Source organism: Gymnogyps californianus, chromosome 3 (assembly GCF_018139145.2).
Source record: "Gymnogyps californianus isolate 813 chromosome 3, ASM1813914v2, whole genome shotgun sequence".
Taxonomy (NCBI): domain Eukaryota; kingdom Metazoa; phylum Chordata; class Aves; order Accipitriformes; family Cathartidae; genus Gymnogyps; species Gymnogyps californianus.
This window is the reverse complement of record NC_059473.1, coordinates 41574335-41601358: the sequence shown is the minus strand read 5'-3', so window position 1 is coordinate 41601358 and position 27024 is coordinate 41574335. Positions and strand designations below refer to the sequence as shown.

The window sequence follows — 27024 nt, the reverse complement described above, 5'->3', positions numbered from 1 at the left end:
AAAAATTTCTATAATTAAAGTATTCAAAGGATAGTCAATGTCTCCTCCAGACCAGATGACTGTGAATTCCCCATAGCACTCAGTTAAAAGTGTTTTCCATTGGAGCATCCCCTTACCTAAGGTAGAGTGGAAACTTTAAATAGTATGAAATTCACTTTGACTCTTACCAGAAAAGACACTGGGGATCTTGGAAAGAAAACTTTTGACTGTACGAATAGGAATCCCATTTTTCTCATCTTGCATGCGGGCTATGACGTCTTCCATCTGAACGCAGAGGAGAAAAAAAAAAAAAAAAGAAAGAATAAAGAAATCCAGAATTATTTCCTAAAATAAATTCTCCAAGAAATCCTAGATCAATCTCTCAGAATGACAGGTCCACTCTTGCTGTTTCTTTTTTAACTTATAATTTATATTCTATATTTTTATTGAACGGGCTAAAAAACTGCAAGTAATTTATTCATGGACAACAGTAAAAAAATGTATGTGCTCAAAGTCTCTTGAGAAAGAAATACCAACACAGAATGAAGAGATTTAAAGTAGTTACAAGAAGTAGTTAAAAACCATTGCTGGATATACAACTTCATGTTTTGATTGTATTACTCGTACCACATATAAAAGCAAAATAGACTCATACAGCCTTTTAGGGGACTGATACAGTTCTCAAAAAAGCTGTTAAAAAAAAAAATAGAGCTTTTAAGATCAAAGCAAAAATCCCTTCTTTTCTTTTGAGAAGAGGGAAAAAAATACAACATGATGCAATTTTGCATCCCTGGAGACAGCAGAGCCAGAAACGTAAGATTTTTTGTAGGTAATGGAGTGGGTATAAAAATGTTTAAAATCACTTTGCTGTGTTTTTTTTATATTTTTACATTAGCTCATTTTTTCCAACTCAATTTTAGGCTAATTTGGCCCGTACATTTTATAAATTATGCCCAACCCAAAGGTTCACTTTCATGTGAACTATGAACAGCAAGGCCTTTTACTGGAAAACACAAAGAATATTTAGATAGAGTCATTGGCGGACAATGCCAGTTTTCATTCTTGCACATTTTGTAATTGAAGTTTACACATTAGATAACTTCCGTCTTTCTTTCTTTGAATATCTAACTTCTCAAAATATTCAATGATATTGTGATAAAATGAATTACAACTATCCTTCCTTTTTCCTTAAGCCACCAACATACTCCACGTGAAAAACTCTGTGTGACAGAGCATTTTATATTATCTTATTAGTCAAATCTTAAAAAAAAATTCTATCTCACCTCTGTCCCCCCAATAGGTTTGGAAAGAATTCATTAAAAGTTTGTGGCTGGGTTGTGTTGAGAAAAGAGACTAACAGACAAAAATCTGGTATACACCTTTGTTCTACAGAAGTCAGATGACCCAAATCAGTAAACAGCAAATCAGCATTAGTTGCAGCTGTGCATTAATTGGCCCAATGGGGGAGTTGTATAGAGCCAGGAAAAGGAAAGGGAGCTGGGGTCACCGGTGGTGTACATAGGGAAAAAGAACAAAAATCCATACAAAAAATGAAAACAAAAGCAATTAGTTTGACTGCTCATTAAAAACCTGTTTATATAGAGAGTGTCTGGAGGTTCACATGATCCATGTACTTATAGATCATACATTAACAACCCAAGGAACACAAATCCAGTGGCATAGTCCAAAATAGAAAGTACACACAAGAAGTAGATATTGTTAGCAAGATGTGGAAGACCAAGTCTATTGCTTAGAATTAAGGAATGTACAAATGTAGCAGAAGAAAAGAACCAATGTTCTTTGTATTGACTTTCATCTGACATGGAATTTAATTATTTAAATAGAAAAGGCTATTAATAATGTTCTGAAGAAATTGTCAAGCAAACTGTTGTCTATGAAATGGAATCTGTCCCTACATTTATTATCCATATAATAAGTGAAGGCTCGTTTCAACCTCTTCTAAATTCAGTTGGTAAACTGTTTTATTGAGCCTTTAAGTGAATAAGAAGTTGCTCAAACTCAAGTGACTATCTTTGCTTTAAACAATAAAGTAAATTATAACCATAGGTGCATGGTCTTCTATGGAAATGAACAGAAGTAAATTTGATGATAAATTCCACACAAGCAGTGTAAGCTTATAAGAACATTGCTAGAACTGCAGAGTGAATAATAATATATGTTACACTGGGACAAAGTTTAGAAGACAATCCATACATAAGACAACATGATAAATGTACCTTTGCATTATAATAAGGATTACTACAAATGTAGGACACAATCCTGGAACATAATATTACAGGTAGTGATAAGCAGTTACCTCTTTCTCAGGAATGCACAAGAGTGCAAACATTTAATGCCTAGCATTCCTAGTGCTGTCAGTAATCAGTCTTTTGAAGGTATATGGAATAAATTGATAACTGACATTCACATATGCTTTCCTAAACTTGCTTCATGGACACGATTTAATCTAAACTGTATAAAACCTAACTCTGATAGGGACTGTAGCTCTGGGGGAAATCTCTGGTTTTGATTAGCAAAGTGAGCTCTAGGATGTCTGCACTGCAAAATTACACCTTCCCCTGCATGCCTAGCTTGGATTATTGTTCCGTGTCAGGAGCGAACACCCTCTGTGCAAAAGGCAGCTCACACTCCAGACAGCATCGTTGTGAACTGCCTGGTTAATTCAGTGTACAAATATTACTGCCTAAGTGAGTGGGAATGTTCTGAAACAAGATACAACACAACAGCAGACTCTTAATGAGTTACAGTTGACCTGCGATTCTGTATGTTACCTGTTAGACTACAAAATTCTTATTTGTCTTGTCCCTTTTTGCACAGAAATCTAAAAGGTCACTTGTGTTTTGTGGTCATCTTAAACCTTAAGCATAAGAACTCAAGAAAATGAAGGGTAAATTTAAAAAAAAAATGTTTCAATTAAAGATTCAAAACCATCTAATCCAACATATGCAGGTGCACAGTTTAACTTTCAATATACGTAGTCCCTATTTCTGTTTTAGCTGCTTTAAATTCAGCAAATGTATAATCTCTTCCACTGAAAAACATCTCAGTTATATTTGGGAAGCAGCACTCAAGGCACTTCTCTGACATTCATCAACAATGACCTAAGACAATGAAAAGGGCAGAATAGTTTAATTAGAATGATGAAAGAAAATCTTCATCTAATTTTGCTCAAGAAGTCTGATCTGGGAAACACAAGCTGCTGCCTGATATAATAATTTTCCTTCCTGATGTATCATTGTTTGCATCTGAGTCACCTGACCTGACACTCAAAAGTGAAATATAAGTTCCTTCACCTCAGAATTAGGCTTTCACAGTTCTTTTCTTATGTGTTTACCTCGCTAAACCTGACTAGCTCTGATCATGCAATGGGGTCTTTTTTAGCCCTAAGCCTTCTCAAAGAACTCAAAGAAAACAAACCCACAAACTGCCTCCTGATCGCTCTGCAAATGAAGCTCAATGTGCTTGAGAAAAGGAAGTTGTATAAGCACATCTTTTAGCTTTTCAGTCATCATTATACACAATTAACAGGGAAAGTGTAGCTAGAAGGAAGTTCACAGTGCAGCAAGGATTCTACAGGAGCATTTCTAAATAAACGTATACTTCAAAAAATGTGCCATTTGTTTACCAGTGAGACAATTCTAACCCTGACAAAAACTGACTAACCTTCTGATGCATAGGCAACTGAGACCAAACTTATAATATTAATACCTAAAGCTTGTCTCCTTGTGAAGATAATTTTCAGTCTTCATCTTGACATGTAAGGACTCCGTGAAATCTATTTCAAAGACTAACTCTATGACAACAGTGACAACGCATCTTATATGAAGCAAAAAGAAAGAAGATAGCGATATCCTGTAATAGAAAGGCCACAGGATACAGGAGCCATTGCCTAATAACGACCACTTACTCTGCTCCAAACGCATTGGGAGCTAGGCATGGAGACATGCATAACTTACCCCAGGGCAGAACCCATAGAGAACTAACAAGCCCACAGAGTCAGTAGCATCTGGCCATAGGGAAGAGAGATTAACAGTTATCAAATGGGAAGTGAAGGAGATGGTTCTCAGTCGTGTGTATTGCTAAAGTCCGCTGAAGGACTATGCTTATTAGGCCTCTCTTCTGCTTTGATACGATCATAAGAGGTTTCTGCCATATGGGGTACGATTCACCTCTTCTATCTTTAATCATCAGTCACTACCCAAAAGTATCCGTCTTTCTCCATTATTGACAGTGGAAGTCTTGACAACAAACCAGGACTAGTATCCTTTAGCTACTTACAGCTAGGTGAAATGAATACAACTCCTAGGACCAGGATTTTTATGGTTCCTTAGATTTCAGTGCTATGTGGTTTGGGAAGACCCTGATCTTTAAATTTCATTGCTAATCATCCACACATCTTGCAAAAATTATCCCCTTGCACCATAATTCAGCATCACTGCTTCTTAAGAAGTAGGGTTTTTTTAATTAATTCAAAGGCAACAAAAGCTGAAAGCTCAAAAAGTTTGTCAGTGCAGGACAAGAGTTTTTTTCTTCTCTTAAAAGCAAGTCTAAATCAACTCCACATAAAGATGGTCACTAGATACAAGGATTCCAAGACTAGAAAAAGAAACCAATGGTCTGGAACTAACTAAAGTTCAAGAGATACATGGTAAAAGCTTGAAGCCTTGACCTACTTACACATTTACAGATATCTCAACTCTATTTCTGTTACTAAAACAAATTTCAGTGCCAGGAAATTAAAAGTGTACCCAGGAATACTAGAATGAAACTAAGCATAATTTTGTACTCAGTTATCATACCTCAGAACAGGGGATTGCTCTTATGTTGAGTGTACTGGGGTCCACCTACACTACAGCTTTATTAATTTTGCTAAAATCTTTCTTCTTCATTTTACCCAAACTCAGGGGTGGAATAACCCAGTGGAACTAACTACAAACTGCATCCAAACTTGTTAACGAAGTACAAAAAGTTACAATATGTAATAATTTCTTACACTACGCAACAAGTTTCCCTAGACATTTTTATTCCCCTCCCTACTTAAACACGTTACAGAGTCTGAGGTCATTAGTGCAGCTGGCCAGCAGGTTGCAGGAGGCTTTCCTTAGCCAGCCCCCTGTGCAGAGACGTACATGAAGCAACATGGGCTGAACAAAACCAGCAGGGTAAGAGAAAGCTGCAACGTTCCTTACAAGGTAATAGCCATTTTTTCTGTTTTCCAATACACGCTAACTATACAGAATAGATAGATATATTATACTGATAATGAATTACCTGTAGCTGCTCTTGCTTTCAACAGTACTCCTCTCTTGAAACTCCACTGTACTACATATGCTCTGTCTCACACACTGCCAATTATACTACAAATTTTCTGTTGAGACCTCCATCAGCAAATAAGCCTGCAATTGCAGGATGCAAAAATTTGTAAGAAAGTATTTTGCTGTGTTTCACTGAGGCAAAAAATCTGTGTATTTACATGAATGGCTAAACTACCCCATCAGAGTTACACTTTAGGAGCCGCAGACCCTTTGTCTTCCCATGTGAGCTGCTCTTTGCCTGGACTACACATGCCATCAATCACTGCAATATCCTTCTTTAATTGAATCATCACAGTGCCACTTGAGAGCTGCCCAACTCAGTGAACCGGGGGGCTTTGTTCAGCTAGTCAAGCTGCATCACAGAGAAGAGGACAAAATACAGGAACTACAAATCCCGGGAGGCTGCACTGACAAGCACAGATACCGGCAAAGTGATTGCCAGATAAAATATTTCAGTGTTGCTCACCAAACTAAAGCAAATCATCTCAGGTCAGGAGTGCTGACAACTCTTTTTCTAAATCAAGTGTGTAGAAATGAGATAGTTTGACATCTATGTATCAAAGATTTTAGCTTTTTCCATTTAACGCAGAATTGGGTTATTTCAACTCTTCATTCCTACTTGGGATGAAAACAAAGTTTAAAACATTCACAAGTCCGGAAGAGTACACTTAGATTTTTGACTAAAGTACAATGCTGGAAGATGGCTTAAAACATGCAAGATTAACCAAACTGTTAATGACAGTCATGCATGAACTATCTGAGCTTGCTGAAAAAAAAGCAGTCAGTCAGGAGTTCCTCTAAGTCAGTAATATTGCTTCTCCAGTCTACAAATACAGGGAAGTGCCCTAAGTACTCTCTGATGAACATTAAATTAGAGAATAACTTACTCGATGAAAAGAATACAAGAAGGACTGGTCTCATCCTTTTCAGAACCTCTATTTGCTGAAGTAATTATTTGACACCATAAAATCAAATGACAAATCAACACAAACGTTTCCAATCATATTAAATGGATGCAATGGAGATAGTTTGAAGAGCCTAATTTCCTACATATACCTATGACGCTGACAAGTCTGCCTCATGTTGCTTTCCTTCTGCAGTATGAAGCCACTGGTGTGAGCAAATAGTTCATACTCTGTCCTCAAACAGAATACTTGTGGAGAGCCAAAGATGTTCTGGCTTCGCATGTAGCATAAAACTGTGTATTGAAGCATTGTATGTCATCCCCCTTATGTCTGCATTTGTAATTATCAATTTGTTAATTTATAATTAAGATTCAAATTTATTTGTCCTATTTATTGGTACTGTGTCAGATACAGCAAATAGATAATGTTCCAAATTGGTTGTAAAACAAGGGTGGTACTATATATACTAGCAGCCTGTGCTTACGTTAAATGTGCTTACGTGCAGGGCAAGCTTTTATCATTTGTTAAGAATAATTGAGGTTATTTTGAATTTATTTGAAAATCGATGCCAGTTCCGTGCATTTATTATTGAGATCTGAGTTTTTTCTAATTAGATGAAGTCCCACTGGGCTTGTCTCTGCCATCAACACTGCATGTTCACCACTGAACTTGCATCAATACAATAGACTCCGCACACTTTGCTGGTTTAGAACTGTGCTTTTGGAATGATAATTTTAAGCATGTTCTTGTGTTACTTATGCATCTAAAATGCTTAATCAACAAAACCAGCATTTCATTAAAAAAGTGCTTGTAGTTTATTACAAATCATACAAGTAGTTCTTTTGTTTTTCATTCCTGTGCCTTGCCCATTTTGAGCAGTTATACCAAACTCTGGATATCAATACCTGGAGAAGCAGAGAGTCCTAGGGACAATGAATGAACATGCACTTACAGAGACACAGCTAGGCTACTACAAAAGAAGCAGTATCCACCTTTTAATAGTGCTGAACTATCTAATAAAAAAGTTGATGAAAATAAATCCCTTCTTAGATATGTTCTCTCAAAGGGGAAAGAAGCACAATCTTCACGTAAAGTTTATTGAAATCACATAGAATATGCAAAATCACTTAAGTTATTGGCAGCTCAGATATTGATAACTACTGCACAGCAAAGAATTTTCTACAAAGTTACTTTACAATGTTTTATTTGGAAGAGAGAGTATCTGAGGAAGAAATACAGTTTCAGAATTAAAAATGCTGGGAAAAAATATAACAAATGGTCTGCTGAAACAGAATTTAGTTGAACTCTTTTTAATATTTTCTGGAAGAAGGATATCTTAAAAGTGTACTTTGAACTCCTGTGATTAACCTGTAATCATGTGGCCTGTTTGGAAGCTACAACTATCAGTGACCCCTAGATAAAGAATGGATAGAGGTTAATCCCCATCACGTAAAACTGTACAATATTGAATGGAAAATCTTGAAGATACCATATAGTACATTCTGTAGATAGTGATTTATGCTAGTAAATTACTATCTTTTCTCCCAGGGACTGCTAATGTTGAGCTAGTGGTTTGATGCACTAACATGTCACACAATATGACTTTTTTCTCTGCCTCATACACTGGGTAAACTGGAGATCTCCCAGTAACCTTCCATTTCCACCACCACTCTACAGTTTCACCTGATTTATTTCTTACTGTGCCTTCTTCGGATAAGTTGAACTGAAAACATTTAATTAATACTGCATTTCACCAAAAAGAAGTGCTTCTTCATTCTAATTCACAAAAATAGTGCAGGTTTGCTTCTGTCAGTATATTTCTTGAAGAATTCAGCATGTCAGAACTATGTCAACAAACCCATAACACAGCAATGGCTATTACTTCCATTTTTTTCAATCAGATTAATTTTTGTCTCACCTAAGAGTCGTACGTCTAAATATATAGGACATACAACCAGTTCACTGCATGTGTATTAATGCTATATGGCTGGACAGTGAACAGCAGACTGAAGTAGTTTCTAAAAGCTACTCAACTGATATTACAGAAAAACCATATAACTTTGGGGGAATATATCATACTGATTCAGCTTTGGAATCAAGAAAAGGTTATAGAAAACACTATGCTAACTATATGAAAAGTCAGATAGGTGGCAATTCCAGCTCCCTGGCCTTCATGAAAATGCAATTTCAAACAATAAAAAACCTTATTAAGTAAGGACAAAGTTGTATTTTTTAAATTAACCACCTGAAAAATAATTCAAATATTCTTTAAAATTGTTTCATACTATTAATATTTCATAATTTATTTTTACTCTGGCCTTTCCAAGCCAAGAAGCATTTTCTATATTTAGGAAATGTCACTATCAGACACGGAAAATATAAAAATCTATGCACTCATGCACAAGTTACCACTTTAAATGAATGGTTTTCATGTTTAAATTCCAGATGGATGAAGAAAAGCATTTCAGTTTGTTTATCTGTTTTTCTTGGAACTTAGAAATTATTAATTAGAATTAATTAGAAATACAACTTTCTCAAACCTTGACCGCTAGTGTTGCACAACCAAACCAGAGAAGGCTTATCCAACGGAGCTAAAAAACACATCCAGATGGAGAAATTTCAAAACCACTGAAGTCAATGATAATTTTGGAAATTGTATCTCTGCTTTCAGTAAAATCATTATTTCCATCACAGGTGTGAAACATTCGTTAGAATGACGGAGGAAAAGGAAGCATCATGATGGGCACTTGAGAAGGAAACACAGCTTGATGAAGGAGGTCTTGGTGAAAGAGTATTTATATTAATAGAGGAATTTTTGTAAGAATATGTCATTCAGAATAAAATATAAATTTTTTAAAGCAGCTAAAACTATAAATAATATTTATTAATTTGTCAGGCCATGACTTGAGCTTCTAAACTGTGCTACCAGAGACAGAAATAATGCTTCTTAGGCAAAATACATATTTTTACAATATGGTCTTTGAAAGCCAAGATGTTTCCTGAGTTGTACTGATCGTTTCTGATATGATGGTCCTGACATTAAAAATGGGGTCTCCTGTATATTTCAGAAACAGACAAGCTCAACTGGAAACCTGACCTCTGGGATCCCAAATGGACTTTTCAAAACAATATTACAAAAATGTTCAAAAGGTTTGGATTTTTTTCCAAGGATGAACAAAAGAAAATGTCAAAATTCAACAGAAAAAAAACAGAACAGATTTTGGTACCCTGGTCAGTATCCAGGCTAAGATTTTAAAGAAAAAAATACAAGCACACATTTTTGTAGGAGATGCAAAAAAAGGACTAAGTTAGCTTATATATAGCTAACTCAGATACAAAAGTGAAAGGTAGCTACTAGCGCATTTTGCTTTCACAAAAAACACTTATGAAAATATTAGCTATAGGATATAGCAGAGTCACGATATATTCATCTACCTAAAAAAAGTGACATTCCTCAGGAGAATACTTACATTTACTCCAAAATATTGTAATTTAATTCTAAAGTCCACAAAAACAGATGTTTTCTAAATTGGTACAGCTTTCTTACATCATCTGTTACTAATGGTTTTAAATCTAAATTTGTCTGGTTGGAATCTCTTTTCCTCACTTGTGTCGTGGTTTAACCCCAGCCAGCAGCTAAACACCACGCAGCTGCTCCCTCACTCCCTCCACCCTCCCAGTGGGATGGGGAGGAGAATCACGAAACATGGTAAAACTCATGGGTTGAGATAAGAACAGTTTAATAACTAAAGTAAAATATAATACTAACAATAATAATAATGAAATATAACAATAATAATCATTGTAATGAAAAGGAATATAACAAAAAAAAAGAAGGGGGGGGAGAAGGGAAAAAAAACCCCAATGATGCACAATGCAATTGCTCACCACCGGCTGACCAATGCCTGAGCAGCGATCCACCCCTCCTGGCCAACTCCCTCCTGTTTATATACTGGGCATGACGTTCTATGGTATGGAATATTCCTTTGGCTAGTTCGGGTCAGCTGTCCTGGCTGTGCTCCCTCCCAGCTTCTTGCACGTGTGCTTGCTGGCAGAGCATGGAAAACTGAAAAATCCTTAACTTAGGATAAGGGCTACTTAGCAACAACTAAAACATCAGTGTGTTATCAACGTTATTCTCACACTAAATCCAAAACACAGCACTGTACCAGCTACTAAGAAGAGAATTAACTCTATTCCAGCCAAAACCAGGCCAGCTTGTCAGATGATCCCAAACATGACAAAGCCACATCACAGCAGCAGATCATTTTAGAAGCAGCTATTGCCAAGCAAGGAGGAGACCTCTTAAAACAAATACAATATCATTATCCTTCAAATGCTGAAGAGGGAAGAAGTAATTACAAGAAATATTTAAAATTACATTGACAGGAATAACATTTCAGGGTAAACAATATGAAAACGGAATACAAATTTAGAAAATGAGCCTGCATATGTTTCGAGGTTCTCTAACCTGCACAATAGCTGATGAGGAAGCTGATCAAAGCACAGGATTACTTCTCCATTCACAATGAAACTGCAAGGAGGAACACTTATATCATAGAATCATAGAATAATTTGTGTTGGAAGGGACCTTGAAAGGTCATCTAGTCCAAGCCCCCTGCAATAAGCAGGGACATCTTCAACTAGATCAGGTTGCTCAGAGCCCCATCCAACCTGACCTTGGATGTTTCCAGGGATGGGGCATCCACAGCCTCTCTGGGCAACCTGTTCCAGTGTTTCACCAACATATGGAGAAGATAAAGCCTAAGTAGTTTGGTGATTTCTGCATTGCTTTCTGCCCTGTGGCGGGGGAAGACTGAAGGAGGCAAGCTGGTCTTCAGCTAATATTTCAGCATCTAGGGAACTGAGATACTGTATAAAACCTAAATTTCTAGCTCTCTTGGTCCTTTAAATTGCTCTGAGGCATTAAACTCCATTAAATACAGAAATACAACTGCTACCATCAAAACAGATTTTTACCAGTAACTTTTAAATTATGCTCTTGTAAAAAAGTTGTTCTTAATAATTGTATTACAGTATGGTAAGCTTTCAGTATCAATTATATTTGGCATTTTAAAAAAATGGGCTGCTGGTGTAATACGGTAATGTAGCATTATATGACAGATGGATTGGTTTCACGGTAGTCTGTTCACCCTCTGTTACACAACTTATTTGAAAACAAATATTTCATTTTACCTAATCTGAATAGACAGAAACTAGACAGTTGTGGATATTCTGGCTGTGTCGGTTCTTAAAGCATGTCTAATTCACTCATTTTCACTTTAAGAACAATGTAAAAGAAAGGAAAACAAATGAATTACTGAAGTACTGATCTGCTAAGTGAACAATACAGAAAAATAACGGATAAAGTCCACAGAAAATACAATCATGGTACATTCTACATGCAAAAAACATACCAAGAAGAGTACTGAAATAAATGCAACAGAGCATTTAAACCATTTTCCATTAAAATTTAGCTACCAGCATTCCAATAACACAAGTATGTTTTCCCTCCTCATTAAAAATCTTATCATCATCTCCTTTGAGCCAGCAGAAGTTCCAGGCCTGTTCATCTTTTTAGTACTTTTGAGAATATCACACACACACAAGTAATTTTCATGCTAAAAAGCAAACCTACCTAATATAGCTCTTGCTAGTAGCAATTCCGGAACTGTATTGCAAACTATAGGTTTATGTAAGACACGCAAAGCATACAAATATTAGCCTGCCCTTCAGTGACAAAATGAGGTATTTCTCCATGTCAAGCAACATTTTTCATCTCTCATTAACTATACAAATTAATCAAGCTTCTCATCAGAACATGACCAGATTTAAGAAAAACAGGTCATAGGTGTTCTTATTCAGCAAGGAGTAATAAAAAAGAAGTTCTACACACATTTTTTGAAAAAAAATATTGGGGGGACCTTATGTGGAAGGTAAAAGCTCTTTTTTTTTTGCAATGGGTTTTACACTTTTGAAATGTATTTTAATTGAATGGGAAAAAAAACAAAGCGTATTAGCTATGAAATAAAATTATGAAAACAAATATTTCAGGTCAAACAACATCCTTCATTTGAAAAAAGGTATTTCTGTCATCTATTACTGAAGAGTAATTAAAACAATGAAAGGTATTTTGCAAAGAATGTCAAAATTGCCACCATTTGATTTATAATTTCTCAACCTTTCCAGAGTTATTCCAGTATAGGATTCTAGCTATATCAGCCTGACTCAAGATGAATTTAAAATCCTATTTTCCTAAGACAGAGTAAATGTTTTTATGGTATTCACAAAATCCTGGCACTCGCCTAAAAATTACTAAAATCATAGCAAAAGTATCTTGATTAACAGAATGTAGCCCATTGCTTCCTTTAGCAGGTATTTGGAAGAACAGCATTAGTCAGAATTTTGATAAGGATTTTTGATTCTACACAAAGAATAGACAAAACAGAAATGAAAGTTCCTCATTTAAAAATGAAAGCTAAGTTAGCCATACTCTTTTATCAAAGCAGGCTTTACCAGGAGCTTTCTTAAAAGGAATCTCTGATAAAGTGCAGTAGCACCAGTCCGTCAAACTCCATTAGAACATCTAATTCCATCATACATAGTTACCTCATACACACACACAGACTGACTTCTTGACTTCATCTCTTAAAATTAAAGTTACCTGATTTCCAGAAGCCCTGCCCTTCTCCATCCATTGAAAAAGGACCTAGTTTTTTCTCACTCCCACTCTACATTGCTGTATTTTCATACAAGGATCCTCTACTATGTGTTGGTACAGGAGCAATTTCAATAAAGCCTTATTCATCAAAGCAATTAAACAGTTGCTAAACTTTAAGGCTGAAATTTTTTAAGAAAATGAAAGTAACTAAATACCTAACTCACATTAAAAAACAGTGGACTGACATATCAAAAGACAGCGGGTGACACAGTGAAGAGTGTGTATGTTCCAGTGCTTTGTGAAATAGGAGCCCATTCCAATGTGACATTTCCTAGTTTATATTTTGGCTGGTTGCAGTATAATTAATAAAAGTATTACACATTTTGTGATACTTCCTTTCAATTTTATGTAGCAATTACATCAGCTCTAGCACTCCACTGGACTTGTTCTGAAGGAATTAAGGAAATTAAAACCTATCTCCCTCTGTCTTATTTAATTTTTCTCTGTTTTAAAAACCATAAATTTTTCTTACGAATTCATGTTATATTTTTACAGAAAATCCAACTACACTTTAACTTCTTTGGGGATAAAGAAAGTAATTTCTTTTAAAAAGGCTACTTTGCCATCAAAACACTAGCTTTTGAATTCTGATTATTTAGACACTTTAAAGCAAATCAAGTCTGAATGTTCTGTACTTGTCCAATTTAGTCATAGGTTGACATTTACTGTATCTACATTTTATTTTCCTTTGCAGTCATATTCCTTTTGATTAGAAATATTCTGTGTCTTTATTGTCAAATCATGTTTGTACCACAAAAGAAAGTGGAGCAGCAGTCATTAACAGATTTGAAATATGTGAGCTCTGAAAATTGTGAACGATGGCTATAAAACCATTTGTTTAGTCTTTCTATCTGATACACAATTAGGAAAGGCGATATTCTTCTGTTATAAACCAGTTTCGGTATTCACATACTATTACATGTATACAATGAGATGAGAATAATATTAAAATCAGACACACTGTAATTTAGAACCAAAAACTGAAAATGGATTTGAGTGACTTAAAAATTTTTAAAAATTCACAATTAAAGCCCACCAATTCATTTGTGCAATTATTTTTTACTCTGCAAAAATTTAGGCAAAACACTGCATGAAAGAATTAAGTGAGAAATGGTATTTTTCAGCCAAATTTTATTTTGCCAGAAGGACGGACTCATTCTAGGTATTAGTTATGGTGAGCAGAATGTATGACACAATGCACAATGGAAGTCTGTATGCCATATGCACTTTTCTATGAGCCATAGGGTTGGACAAGACATCTCAACTCAATCTCAAATCTCAAGTCTCTCAACTGATGTGTACTTGGTTAATTTGAAGAGTTGGAAGAGTCGGAATCTCTGTACTAGATCCAGTTGGATCAAACTGGTAGCTTGAACGTGGGTCTTAGAAACCTTGGATCGCAAGTTTCATAGAAAGTTATTCTCAGAACAGAGAAGCTTGATTGTAATAAAGTAATTTCTCACTCGAAAGATCCCAACTCTTTTTGAAAAGCGTTTTTTCCATCACCAGTTTATCTGTTTTACCAGTTTAAAGGATGGAAAGTAACAGGGTTTAACAACCAAAGCACTACTTCAGATAGTTCTGTATCTGTGCTAGGGAGCATTTAGAAGGAGCCATTTCACTCCAAATATATCAGAGATTAATAATTGCCAGAAGAAATGGGATACTAGAAAAAAAATATGTCCCTATACAGAAGGATTACCCCGCAAGAGAGAGCTACACTAATAAATTAAAATATAATAAATAGAGGTAGTCTGCAAGCACCTACCCCTTCCAAGCAAAAAACACAGATTCCTACTTTTGGCTGAAAAGAGTAAATATATTACACAACTAGTCTTTACCCAGGCAAAATTAAGGGGCTGCAGATGATATGTACAAATACAGCAAACCGTAATTCTGTTCTGATGAATTGTTTCAAACAGGGTGGGAGGAAAGTAAAATACCTAAACACATCAACAATGATAAGATTCCTCTGGCATTTGGAAAAAACAGAGCAAGTTGCATTTAGCAGATGAATCACTTGACTAGGACTTGGGAATCCTTGGTTTTCTTCTCCACTCTGTCACTGACTGACCTTTGGCAAGTGACTGTAACCTCCTGTAGCTGAGAAATCTGAGACACAACTAAGGAAACCACCATTAACTAAATGACTTTCTAAACATTTTTGATATGTTGGAGCATTGTAACGCTAGATAAAATTAAAGCATTCAGATTTTCAACAAACTAGAGTTTCTTTCAGTTCCAGAAAGCTGCAGAGTCATGACATTTTTTTTCCACCTTATCTCTTCTCAGAGGCATGAATCAAAGCCTACTGTAGTCAGTGAAGGCATTTCCTTTGATATTTTGGGAATAAATCTTAGTATCTCTAGGCACTGGGCTTCTAAATATTAACTACTTCATGACAGTCACAGCATATGTCCTCTCTTCCTATCAAAAGGTGATTTATAAAGTTCCAGATATTAAATTTAAGAGGTTGCATGCCATCTACAAATCCAAAACACTGAATCATTTCTGTATGGTCCTCCCTGACAACTAACTTAACATCTTGGATGTTAGATGTCTCGAATGCATTTAATATATTAAATGTGACTGAGAAGTTCATTATTCTGAAGGAGCATGTTTAGTGACATACTTGTTTACTGTATGCCTCTTTGTTCCATCTTTATCTTATCACATCTTGTTGCACTACATCGTGTCTCAAGAAAAACATGAGGATGAACTCATACACCAAAATTGCTTTAAATGGCTTTTATGCATTAGACAAAGCAGAAAGGAAGAAGGAAATAGTGAGGAGGACAAGGGAAAGATCCATCTTCATTATCTTTTTATCTCTTTTGAAACTTAAAAATGCAATCCCATTCTGTGTAGATTTGCATTTCAGTTTATGGTCATCATATACACTCTTATCAGAATTTATTTCTTGGTACGTCATCCTACTCAAAGATAATTAGATAGCATCCTTGAGTTCTAATACTGAAAATTGCAGTTACAAAAATATTCACTGTCTCATAACATTTGGCAACACCTCCCCAAATTCTACATCCATACTAGATAGGTCAGGTAGTAGCACTGTATTCTTGAAATCTATTTTAAAATAAATCTTTATTTAAAGATGAAAAATTCCGCTTTGGACATGAGTTCTAAAAGTGGTATCTAGGGAAGTCTTCTAACATCAAGGACCTCTTTGTCAAAACCCCACATCTGATTGTTATGACAAAAAATGACAAATTCTGACAAACACAGGCATTACCTTTCAACCACTTCTTGCTCTGAAGTAGTTTCCACCATATACTGACCATGGTGCTTCTCTTATTATCTCAAATACTTTATATATCTGTTTTCATAAGAACTACGGTTGCAAGTTCAGAGTTAATATAAAAAGATGCTGACTAAAGAGGCTGGAGACTCTGGAAATTCAGACTAAACCTGCTGAGATTAGACTGAGAACAGCAGTGACCTAGTATAAATGGGTAAAAGCAATAAAAATATTAACTGGAATAACCTCTGAATGCTATTTATCCAGCATAGGTAGTCATGATATCAGGACATCCATGATCCACTTGGTTCAAGAAAACTGTCTTGAACATATTAATGCCTACTGTATACCTCTTGAGTCCAGCCTAATGCAAACTGAATTGAAGAAACTTTTGCTTCAGGATGAGATCAGGTTCCATTTTGAGTTATTTTTGCCCTTTGTAACATTTGTAAACTCCCAAAAGTGAACTTAAACCTTGGCATGGCTTTAGAAATTAGTTCTAAAACATCACTGAAAGTGAAGTAAAAGATACATGTTTAAACTTTATTAAAAAGAGCAGACAGGCTGCTTATTTGTCTTTCTGCACTCGTCTATCTTTATGCCATTCTTGGGTGACTGTTCTGAAATTATTAGCAATATTAGCCAAATTGAATTAATCTGAGACATATCTACTTTTTATTTTTTACTCAATCACTGAATTTGGTACAATGTAACCAAAGGTCCACTTCTCAAATCAAATTTACCTCTTCAACAAGTAGCATTTGATAAACTACCTATAAGGCCAATTGCAATGAACTGTAAATTATTTCCCTTTCGTGGGAAGTTTGCTTTTAACCTTTCCTGTACAACTGCCCAGTCTCTGCGCAAAATAATGTGCTTTACTACTGTTTACCAGTCCTACTTAGCACTAAATCATAGGTATGGGGGGTGGGTAGGTTTGGGACTACATGCTGGTTTCTAATTATTTTAAAGCTGGTCTAACATGTTACATCAATAGCTTTGCTTAACTTATTTTATAGAAACAGCAGCACCATGTTTCACATCATATGTTCCTACAGTACTTCAACTCTGACATTCATTCCAAAGCAGTAGTCCATTTTCCATACCCAAGTAGTTGTGGACCTGTCTTGATGATGCTAATGAATGTATCATCAGGGTTCATGAAGCACTGTGCTTTTTGGACCACTAGGAAGAGGTCTTCTGCACAGACACCATATTTGAAATTTTCCACCCAGAACAGTTCATGCTGAATTCTGCTCTCTACCTACCATCAATTTTGTGCAATCTTTCCACATGGAACCAAATTGCAGCCCTGCTTTTGCAGAATAGATATTTATCCCAGTATTTTTATACCGTACAGATACATATATATACACGCATGTACACACAGATGCATCTAAGTGTGACTTTTATTCTGTATTACAAAAAAAAATCTTATAAAATTTGATGCAAAAGGGCTTGCTTGGGGATGTTGAAATAGTGTTTTTAGACTTCTTATCAAACCATCTGCTTAACATCCTAGATTCTAAGTTATATTTATGAATTCATGCAGTAATCACTTGCACATTTAACTGTACTTTCCAAACAAAATACATGCAAGAAATGCCCAGACACAGAAGGCTCATTAGAAATAAATAGGAGATCAATTTGCACCTTGCCCAAAAGGGAGGCAGTGGTGGTTTGCTTTAGTTCCTTTTCCTATGTCAGTTAGGCTTACTATCCTGTCAGAGCATCCCCACTGTATACTCTAAAGCGTCTGAAGGAGTTGTAACAACTAACTGGAAAGTGTGAATCAGAATTTGTTCAACAGCATACATAGTGAAATGAGTTACTACTACCAAGGAACTAGCAAGAATGACAGTTTTTAATCTCAGAATCTAGACTTTATTCTAGGGACCAAGTCATTCCAATGACTAAGTATTCCAAACCAGATCATAAAACTGTAATTGCTAACCAAGAGCTTAAAAGCAGCACATTGTATGTCCTTTGACAGCCCTCAGAGCCACAGAAATTAAAAAGTCAAACCAGGTGCCAACAGACAGAAGAACACATGATAATTCCCATAGGTTGTTACTACCGAATATTGTTGCCCTCAAACCAATAATCCTAGAAGATTACTGCACCAAAACACCCGACTCATATCGACAGCAAGTTTTTCTTCATACTGGTAAAGCAGAGCAATACTGTTAAACGCTAGTCAATACAAAAGTGAACATCATCAGTGATATAATGTATAAAGAAAGGAATCCCTGCCTTGAAAAGCCATCACGTTTTGTAGGTACAATCAGGTAAATACTTCAACTGGCAAGAGAAATTAATATTCAGTATTTAACAGCAGTGAGATTTGCTGCTTTACTGAACAGTTGTGATGCATATGGGCAGGCACTTTCATGTAGAAGGAGTGAGGGGAAAAAAAGCAATAGTGAAATAGCTTAAGTAGGTTTAGTAAATACATGGAAGATAAATATGCCTAAGTAGGGATGCAGGCAAACTTAAAAAGGACATGGAGATCACTGAAGCAGACAGAAGAAGAGTTAATTTTTGCAGATGAACTGTGAATACAAGGGAACAGATATGGAAATGAGAATATAATGTTAGAAATCACATTTGAAAAAAGGTACAGACCTTGCTTGAATTCATTTTTCCTTAAAAGCTGATCAGATCATAGAAGAAATTATGAAAAACACTGACATTTCTCAAGAATTCTGACATTTTCTTTCAGTACCGTATTACTTTAAAAATCATTTTGAAGATTTCATGTGCATTATTGACATTAAAATAAAAATTAAGTGCATTTAAAGTTATACGATTTATGTAATTTCTTCTTACATTAAAACTACTATTCTTTGTCATTTTGAGATTATATTTCCTGAAGGCATACTTTTACTATAACATTGTGAAATGTAATTATATTGAAAAATGGAATCTCCGTAGTTAAAAAAATCTTTCCATCTTTTCCTGTTATTTGTCTTCAGTTTGATCTAATTTTTTTGCCTCAAAGCTTCTATTTTGTTCAGGGCACTACGACTAACTTCTAATAAACTCAAATCTGATGAACTGGGCTCCTCACAATTCCACACTGTGTAATAGTAGAGTGACAGTAGGTCTCAAAACCAACCCCCAGATAGAGAGGGCCTTCCGCTCACTCGGTATTTCCTGCAGCATATCACAAACACATCCTCCAGCCTGTCACTTGTGCTGCTGCGTATGTGACTAGATAAACACTGCTTAGCCCTGTTCGCCTGGGTAAGTAGCCAGAAATTGCACGTTAAGCATGCTACCAGCAGAATGTCACCACCCACTGCAGTATCAGCAGCAGCCAGAGAAGCCTGTTGTGTGCACAGCATATAGGACTACACAGCGTTGATACCAAATACATGGAAGTAAACCATCTAGACTGGATTCCTCCTGTTGGTGAATTGTTACTGTACCACTTGAGGTGAATTAAACACACATTTGTGCTTAAATATAAAAAGATTTAATGAACAACGCATTGGAACGAGTCCTACTGCTGTAAGCAGTTCTTCAAGGAGTCTGCAAAGATGTGGCACAAGCCGATTCCTTAGCCTGGTGTTTGCTTCATCCCCCAGCACCAGCTCTGTTTACCAAAAGCGGCCCCTGAGTGCTCCTATTCCAGGATTGTTTGCTACAAGACAATGAATGCTGGGGCATTTCTTATCTCATCAGCAAGGGAAACTTCACTCCCTCACAGGGAGTCCTTCTCCCCCTAGCATTCCTGCTTCCAGCCAGTTTAACCTTCTCTGCAGTTGGGCCACCTTGCCCTCCATGCCACATCATTCTTTGTTCACAAATTACCACTGCTGAGCAGTTACAATGTGAATTTCCCCTTCAATCTTCAGTTCCAATTTAAGTTTAAAACTAAAGTTAGAATCTCTGTTCCATTTCCTGAGGTATCTGATATACCTCCAAAAATACATATTGTTTCCCTGAATTCACCACAGGAGAATGTGAGATTCTTCATGTAGCACATTACATCTAGATAAGGGCCCAACATCTAAGGCAAAATGTTCTTTGTAGTCACACTTATGAAATCCGTTAACACAGGGCTGAGCCCTCTCTGGCCTTGCCCTGAAACCTGACTGAGGGTTCAGCACCAGAATGGTTCTACCTCGGTCCCTCTGCAGTTCGCATGTAGGCAAGTGGGACAGCACAGCACGCCAAGGGCTCCTGCTCTGAAGCAGTAGCAAACTGCTTTTGCTGCATTTTCTCTTGAATCCTTGCCAAGCACATACATAAAGCAATAATTAGTTCTCAACTTCACTAATGCTCACCTAATGTCATCTCAGGAGTTGTCAAATCCCTGACGCCAGCACTAAAAGTCAAATTAATATAATTAATAGGTGCTTAACGTGAAGTTTACTTCAGAACTTCAGACATATAGCAAGGCTTATAGACTCAAAACATTCACAGTATTTTTGTTACATTGACTACAAACCTAGCAGCACTTAAAACATTCAACTTCTCCAGATTTTTAAATTTAACTGCTAGAAGGTAAATTAAAATAAACAGTAGTATTCCTTCTTCTGACTATATAGAAGACAGAAAGAGTTAATATTTATGGCCAGAGAAGATGTAGTGAAGAAAAAGTGAAGGGTGGGCAAGAATGAGCGAAGTTTTGGAATGGGGTCCATGCAGGAAGGGGTTAAACATGTGGACTGAAAAAATCAGAATCGAAATGACCAAACTGGGAGATGATAGATGTGAAAGACATGGACAGGGCTTTGATCTAGTGAAAGATGTCCATGTCCATGGCAGGGGAGTTGGACTAGATGATCTTTAAAGGTCCCTTCCAACCCAAACCATTCTGTGATTCTACTGATCTATGAAAGGCAGAAAAAGTGAATATAGGAGAATTAATATTTCTCATGACACAGTAACTAAGGACATCAAATTAAATTATATTAGGCAAAAGGCTTAAGACAAAGAAAGAAACGTATACATAAATAAGTTGTGAGACAACTTCATTTAGCTAAATAAAATTGATGGGTACTCGAGCTTCTGCAGCACATGGGAGACTTCTTAAAATTTAACTGACCTCTATGTTAGCTATACTGGGAGAAAAGCACAGCATTCACTGCTGTTACAAGAACCTCGCTCACACTTTTTAAAGATGCATAAACAACACTATACTATTTTAAATGCATTATTCAAATTTAGGTCATGCTTCCTCATCGTTGGTATCTTCAAAACTTCACCACAAAAAGGTTGGCAGGGTGGGACTGTTTGCTTCTGAGAGCCTTGATAACGATTTAATGCCTCAGTTAGGATGATGTGTGACAGCAGAGTGTTATATATATTGTGTCCTTTGTGCACACAACTGAAAACAGTTCATATATGGAAGAAGAAAGAAAATGAGGTAGGAAGAGAATGAGGTAGTGGCTTTATGCTGAATTCAAATCATAATGAACTGAATCAACAAAAAAATTAGAATCATTTTTTAAAGGAACCTACAGAGCTGTGCATGCTGTGCACAGAAGTGCACAGACACAAAAACATGTTTTTAGTATTTGTCTCCCAGAAGTTTATCACATGCTCATCCTTTCCCCACCCCCATCAAAATCTCTGAGAACCAGATTATTGATCTTCAAAAGCTATTTTAAGTAACACTATTTATTTTCAAAATGTAACATTTTATTTAAATCTTTATCAAGTAATTCCATTTTAAATTACTAAAACTGAAAAACTTTCTAAAATAACACATTTTATTTGCAAATCCACTGTTCATCTTTTTTCCAGACATAGCAATATAATTATTTTTAGTTATTTCTGACAAAAGGGGGAAAAAGCATCTTTGCTTTAAACTAAGACCAACAGGGGAGGGAAAGGATGAACAACAACCAAGTGAGGAAGTGGTGGGCCAGGTTGGCAAGCAAAAGGTGTGGGGGGTTTATTAGACACAAGAGCCCTCATAATCAACAGCACAGGACCGAAAGGAGCCCACCTCAAGCGTATGCACACAAGTAAGGATGTGCCTACAGGACAGCATTGTGGGGAAACCTCTCTTACCTTTCCTGGGAAATCAGCACGACTTGGTGCCTTTCTGAAGTGCCTGTACACCGATGCATGCAGCAAGAGGAACAAGCAGGAGGAATCAGAGATCTGCTTGCAGTTGCAGGGCTACAACTTACTGGGATGTTGCAGACCTGGTGGGATAGCTCACACAGCAGTACTGCAATGGGTGGATACGGGCTCTTTGGGAAGGACAGCCTGGAAGGTTGTTGCACCTGGAGGAGGTGTTGCCTGTTATATGAGGGAGCACTGGGAACGCGTAGAGCTCTACCCTAGATCGATGTGGAGCCAGTGGAGAACATATGGGTCAGGATTACTGGGCAGACCAACGTGGGTGATGTTATGGTGTGTCTGCTGCAGACCATGTGATCAGGAAGCAGATGATGCCTTCTTCAGACAACTGGAAGAAGCCTCACGTTCACAGGCCCTGGTCCTCACAGGGTCTTTAACCACCCTGATATCTGCTGGAAGCGCAACACAGCGGGGCACAAACAATCCAGGAAGTTTCTGGAGTGCATTGATGATAACTTCCTGACAGATGTGATTGACAAGCTGACAAGGGCAGGTGCCCAGCTGAACTTCACATCCTCTCAAGAAAAAAATGGTTGGGGGCAGCCTTGGCAGCAGTCACCAAAAGCTGGTGGTGCTCATGGATGAACAAGGATCTCCTGACAAAACTCGGGTGTAAAAAGGAAGCAAACAAGAAGTGGAAGCAGAGTCAGGTCACACAAGAACATGGACAGATGGACAGGGTTAGAAAGACCAGCTGGAGTGAATGTAGTAAGGAACGTGAATGGCAACAAGGGTTTCTACGGGTGTATCAGAAGCAAAAGGAAGACAAATAAAAATGTGAGCCTGCTGCTGATGGGGCAAGAGACTTGGTGGCAAAGGACATGGAAGAACCCGAGGTATTCAATGCTTTCTTTGCCTCAGTCTTTACCAGAAAGGAATCCCAGAAAAAAAGAAAATACTTTTTTTTAACATCATGGTGATTGAATACTGGAGCAGGTTGCTCAGGGAGCTTGTAAAGTCTCCAACCTTGGAGATATTCAAAACCTGGCCAGGCACAATTCTGAGCAACCTGCTCTAGTTAACTCTATTTCATCACTGCTTTGAGCAGTGTGGTTGAACTAGATGATCTCCAGAGGTCTCTTCCTGCCTCAAATGTTCTTTGATTTCACCAGGCATTTGATTAGGCTACTACTTAATAGTAATTCCATGGTTACCTGATGCACCAGCATGAAGATACGTAAGTAGCCTAGGATTCAATGATACATGTAAAATTTCTATTTTACTGCTCCAATTTTTAGCTCACTGGTTTTTTTTGTTTTCACAAAATGACGAAGTCATTCAATCCCAGACAACAGAGAAACTGCAACTGCCTATTTATTATATTTTACAGGGAAGTAGAAAGATATTATATACAAACCAGCTTTGCCATTCAGCCTTTTCTGGTGGTTCAGGAAGCTGAATGACACTCTTACTTTTAAGCATCACATACAATAAATACCCTTCCTTGCTAGCAGGTACTTCTGAACGAAATATCTGTACACATTGAGGAATAGCAATAAAATGAGAGCTAAGGGATTAACAATGCCTGAATAGAAGCTTAGTATGCTCTGGATAAAAGCTTTTATGAAAGGTGGGCTCCAAATCCTGCAAAACTATGAGTTCATCTTTTATGGTCTCCCTGAGATGATAAAGGTGCTCAGCACTTAACTACTTGGTTTCCCTACTGACAAAATGAAGGCTTTCAAGAAACTAACAGGTGAAAGCTTTTCAGCAACTAACGCATTATTTTGATTATATTGTCATGCATGGAATGGAAAATTTATTCAGATTATTCTGTTAGTGTAATCAGCAAGAAAATATTTCATATACAAACATAAGGTATGTAGTTTTTTTGGACACTGTGCACAGACTTTTTAAAAATACTCATCTAATGAGTATTTTAAAATGTTTTGACTAAAATAGAAGTTCTTTCTGGTGGAAATATCATTTCTTCAGCCCAAATAAGCAGCAAGAAACCAAAGCCAATATGAACCCAGACATAAACTATAGAAACATATCTATGTAGTCTCAAAACTCAAGTATAATGATGAAACTTTAACAGAAAAAAAAAAAAGGAGCAGTATAAAAGGGCAATCTGATTGAATGATAAAAACCAGCCAGATAATATCTGAAAAGATCTGTTCAGGGTGCTATTTTATTTCATGCATTGATGTCTTAGCTATACAATGGGTTTCATCAGTGCACTGATGCATTTATTTTTTACTGATGACACTGTGCTCATCTATAACTGATCAGTTTGGATTTTTTTCCTGAGAAAAATAGTTTCTGCAGGAAAAGAAAAAAATTCCCTTCCCCTCAGCCTCTTTGACTCAAAGTTCACATATATTTAATTTCAAGTTTAAGGCTGAAAAAGTGAGGGGACAACCTACGAAAGGGACAGCATTCTGAGAAGCAGCATAATCTATCAGTAAAAATGTTAACTCTCCAATACAGTTCTTGGGTCTAAGATACACTTTAGCAATATTATTTAATTTTCATACTCTCATATATTTGCAAGGCAAACATAAGAATACCTGATCACCTCATAACATGGACCTTCTCTTTCCTCACAGTAACATTTTATGGAGAAATGATATATTGATTTTACATACAGGCCACTGAAGAGAGAGAATGTACCTACACAGACTTACACATGCAAATACAAGCCAGCCCTGTCTGTGCTCTGCACTAATGAGAAGCCAAGTAGCCACATGAGCATGAAGGCAACAACCTGACACAGCCAGACTCACAGCTTTTTCAGCACATGATTAGGTCTGTGCTCTGTGTGCAGCCCCCAGGCAGTGTGGGCACAACTCACTCCCATTCACCTACAAAGGACAATACATCTGTGCTACTAATGACTTGGTAAAGGTCATGAAATAAATACAAAAAACAATAAATTTAATCCACATTTCACAAGGACAGACTATAACCAAGTCAACCACCTTTCTCTTCTTGTGATGTCAATACTTGTGTCCATTATCTTACACCATATGTTGAAGCAATCTGTAATTGTGGGGCCTAGGGCACGCGGACCACAAAGACTGAGAAAATCAATTTAAATTCTAAAATGTTCTGCCATAAATTAAAAGATACAGAATAAAATAAAATGTAGAAACCATCTCTGCTATTTATGTTTTTCATCATTCTTCCACTCCTAACTGGACAAGAGGTATCTTCAACATCAGCCTCAATAGCTCAAGTGCCAAAAGGACTTTTTTTAATTTAATAAACCTTTTCCCAAAACATACACACAAATGTCACATAAAAAAAAGGACTCCATTTGGAATTGATTCTAGCTGCCAGCCCAATTTTCAGGAACAAAGAGCCCCAGGCATCAAATGTTCAGTAGTTTAATCATGAGTAGGATCATGGATTGGGGGCAAAGTTACAAAACTACAACACATTTATTTGTGAAGTCTGGTTGCAGTGTTGCTGTGATTAAGCCCTTACAACCACTTCTCAGGACTAATGAAGATCATTTCAGCTGTAATGCAAATAAGATGCTGATAGTGTAATAAGAAGTTCAGCTGCCCATGGCCATCATTCCATTCCCATTCAAGCCATTCCATACCAACCTGAAGACCAGGTCATTACAACAGAACATGTGAAATAAATGCCATATGAAGGATTTTCTCATTAACGGGAAATTATTTTCTAGTTGACAGTTGAGCATTATTACATATACCTCAAAGCCTAATTTGAAATATTTCGTCTGCTTTATATTTCTGTTCCTCTTGAAGCCAATCCCAGAATTTGATGGTATTCTCCTTGGCTTATTTTTCATTTGCCTATTTCTCATTTGATTTTTTTTTGTTTGTTTATAGCAACTCTTATCTGATGTTGCATGCTAAAACTCTATGTGTAAAACAGTATTTGAGGGACAAAACTATACCCTTGAATAGTTTGCCTGAAGACTACACAAGGAAGCTTTCTATGAACTCCACCAACATTATTTGTACTTTATTACTTTCTGTCCACTCTCTGAGACTTCCTTTACTGTTATTTAAAGCTGCAAGATAGTGAAACTCTCCTTTGTACCTCCTGGAGTAACTGCTGCTCAAGTCTTCTACCATTTGTCCTGGCTTTCAATCTCCAAATTTGACTTTTGGTTTTTTCTGCATATATTACAATAATTGCTTTTTGTGCATATATTATGCTTGTAGATTATCAGCTAAAAACCTTATACTTCTTATTTTGAGGCTCCACCTTCAGCACATTAGGTAAGCTATATCAACAACTGACATTGTTAAATAACAGTTTGAAGAATAAAATAAAACCCACTAAGAAATGGTTTGCTTATAGTGCAGCACATGTTATCATGGAATTCATTTTTATTACAGTCATAATAAAGATTTATTCCCATGGCATTTAAGGGCTTATAAAATTCATAAATTCTTTTGTACTTGGAAATGTGGCAACAGAGCCTCTCACCTAATGGTATGCAAATTTATTTTAGAATTTCATTTGGGTTCATAAACAACTATTTTAATCAATTAAGTGTAAATGAACCAAGCAATACATAAGAGTGATAGCAATACAGGAATGATTGCTCAGTTAGGAATTTAAATGAGATGATCAATTCCTAACATAATATCCAGCAATTCTTGCAAGTTTTTGATTTTATGTTTCACAGCTATGTTTTATCAGATACGTGCAGAATTTCTTGTCTTGCCCAATGCAATTCAACCCTAACACCATTTATATCTAGTCTTCTCAATAGTGCCTATTCAAAAGTGTGCCACT

The 27024-nt window shown here is 36.5% G+C and overlaps 1 protein-coding gene across 1 annotated transcript in view; it reads right to left on the bottom strand.

Annotated features, from left to right (window-relative positions):
* The window catches only part of RGS7 (regulator of G protein signaling 7), a 262407-nt gene that overhangs the window by 118720 nt on the left and 116663 nt on the right, over window positions 1-27024 (bottom strand). Inside the window, exon 5 of the mRNA XM_050893035.1 lies at window positions 168-264. Within this exon, the coding sequence (XP_050748992.1) occupies window positions 168-264 (97 nt within the window). The remainder of the gene's footprint in view (window positions 1-167; window positions 265-27024) is intronic.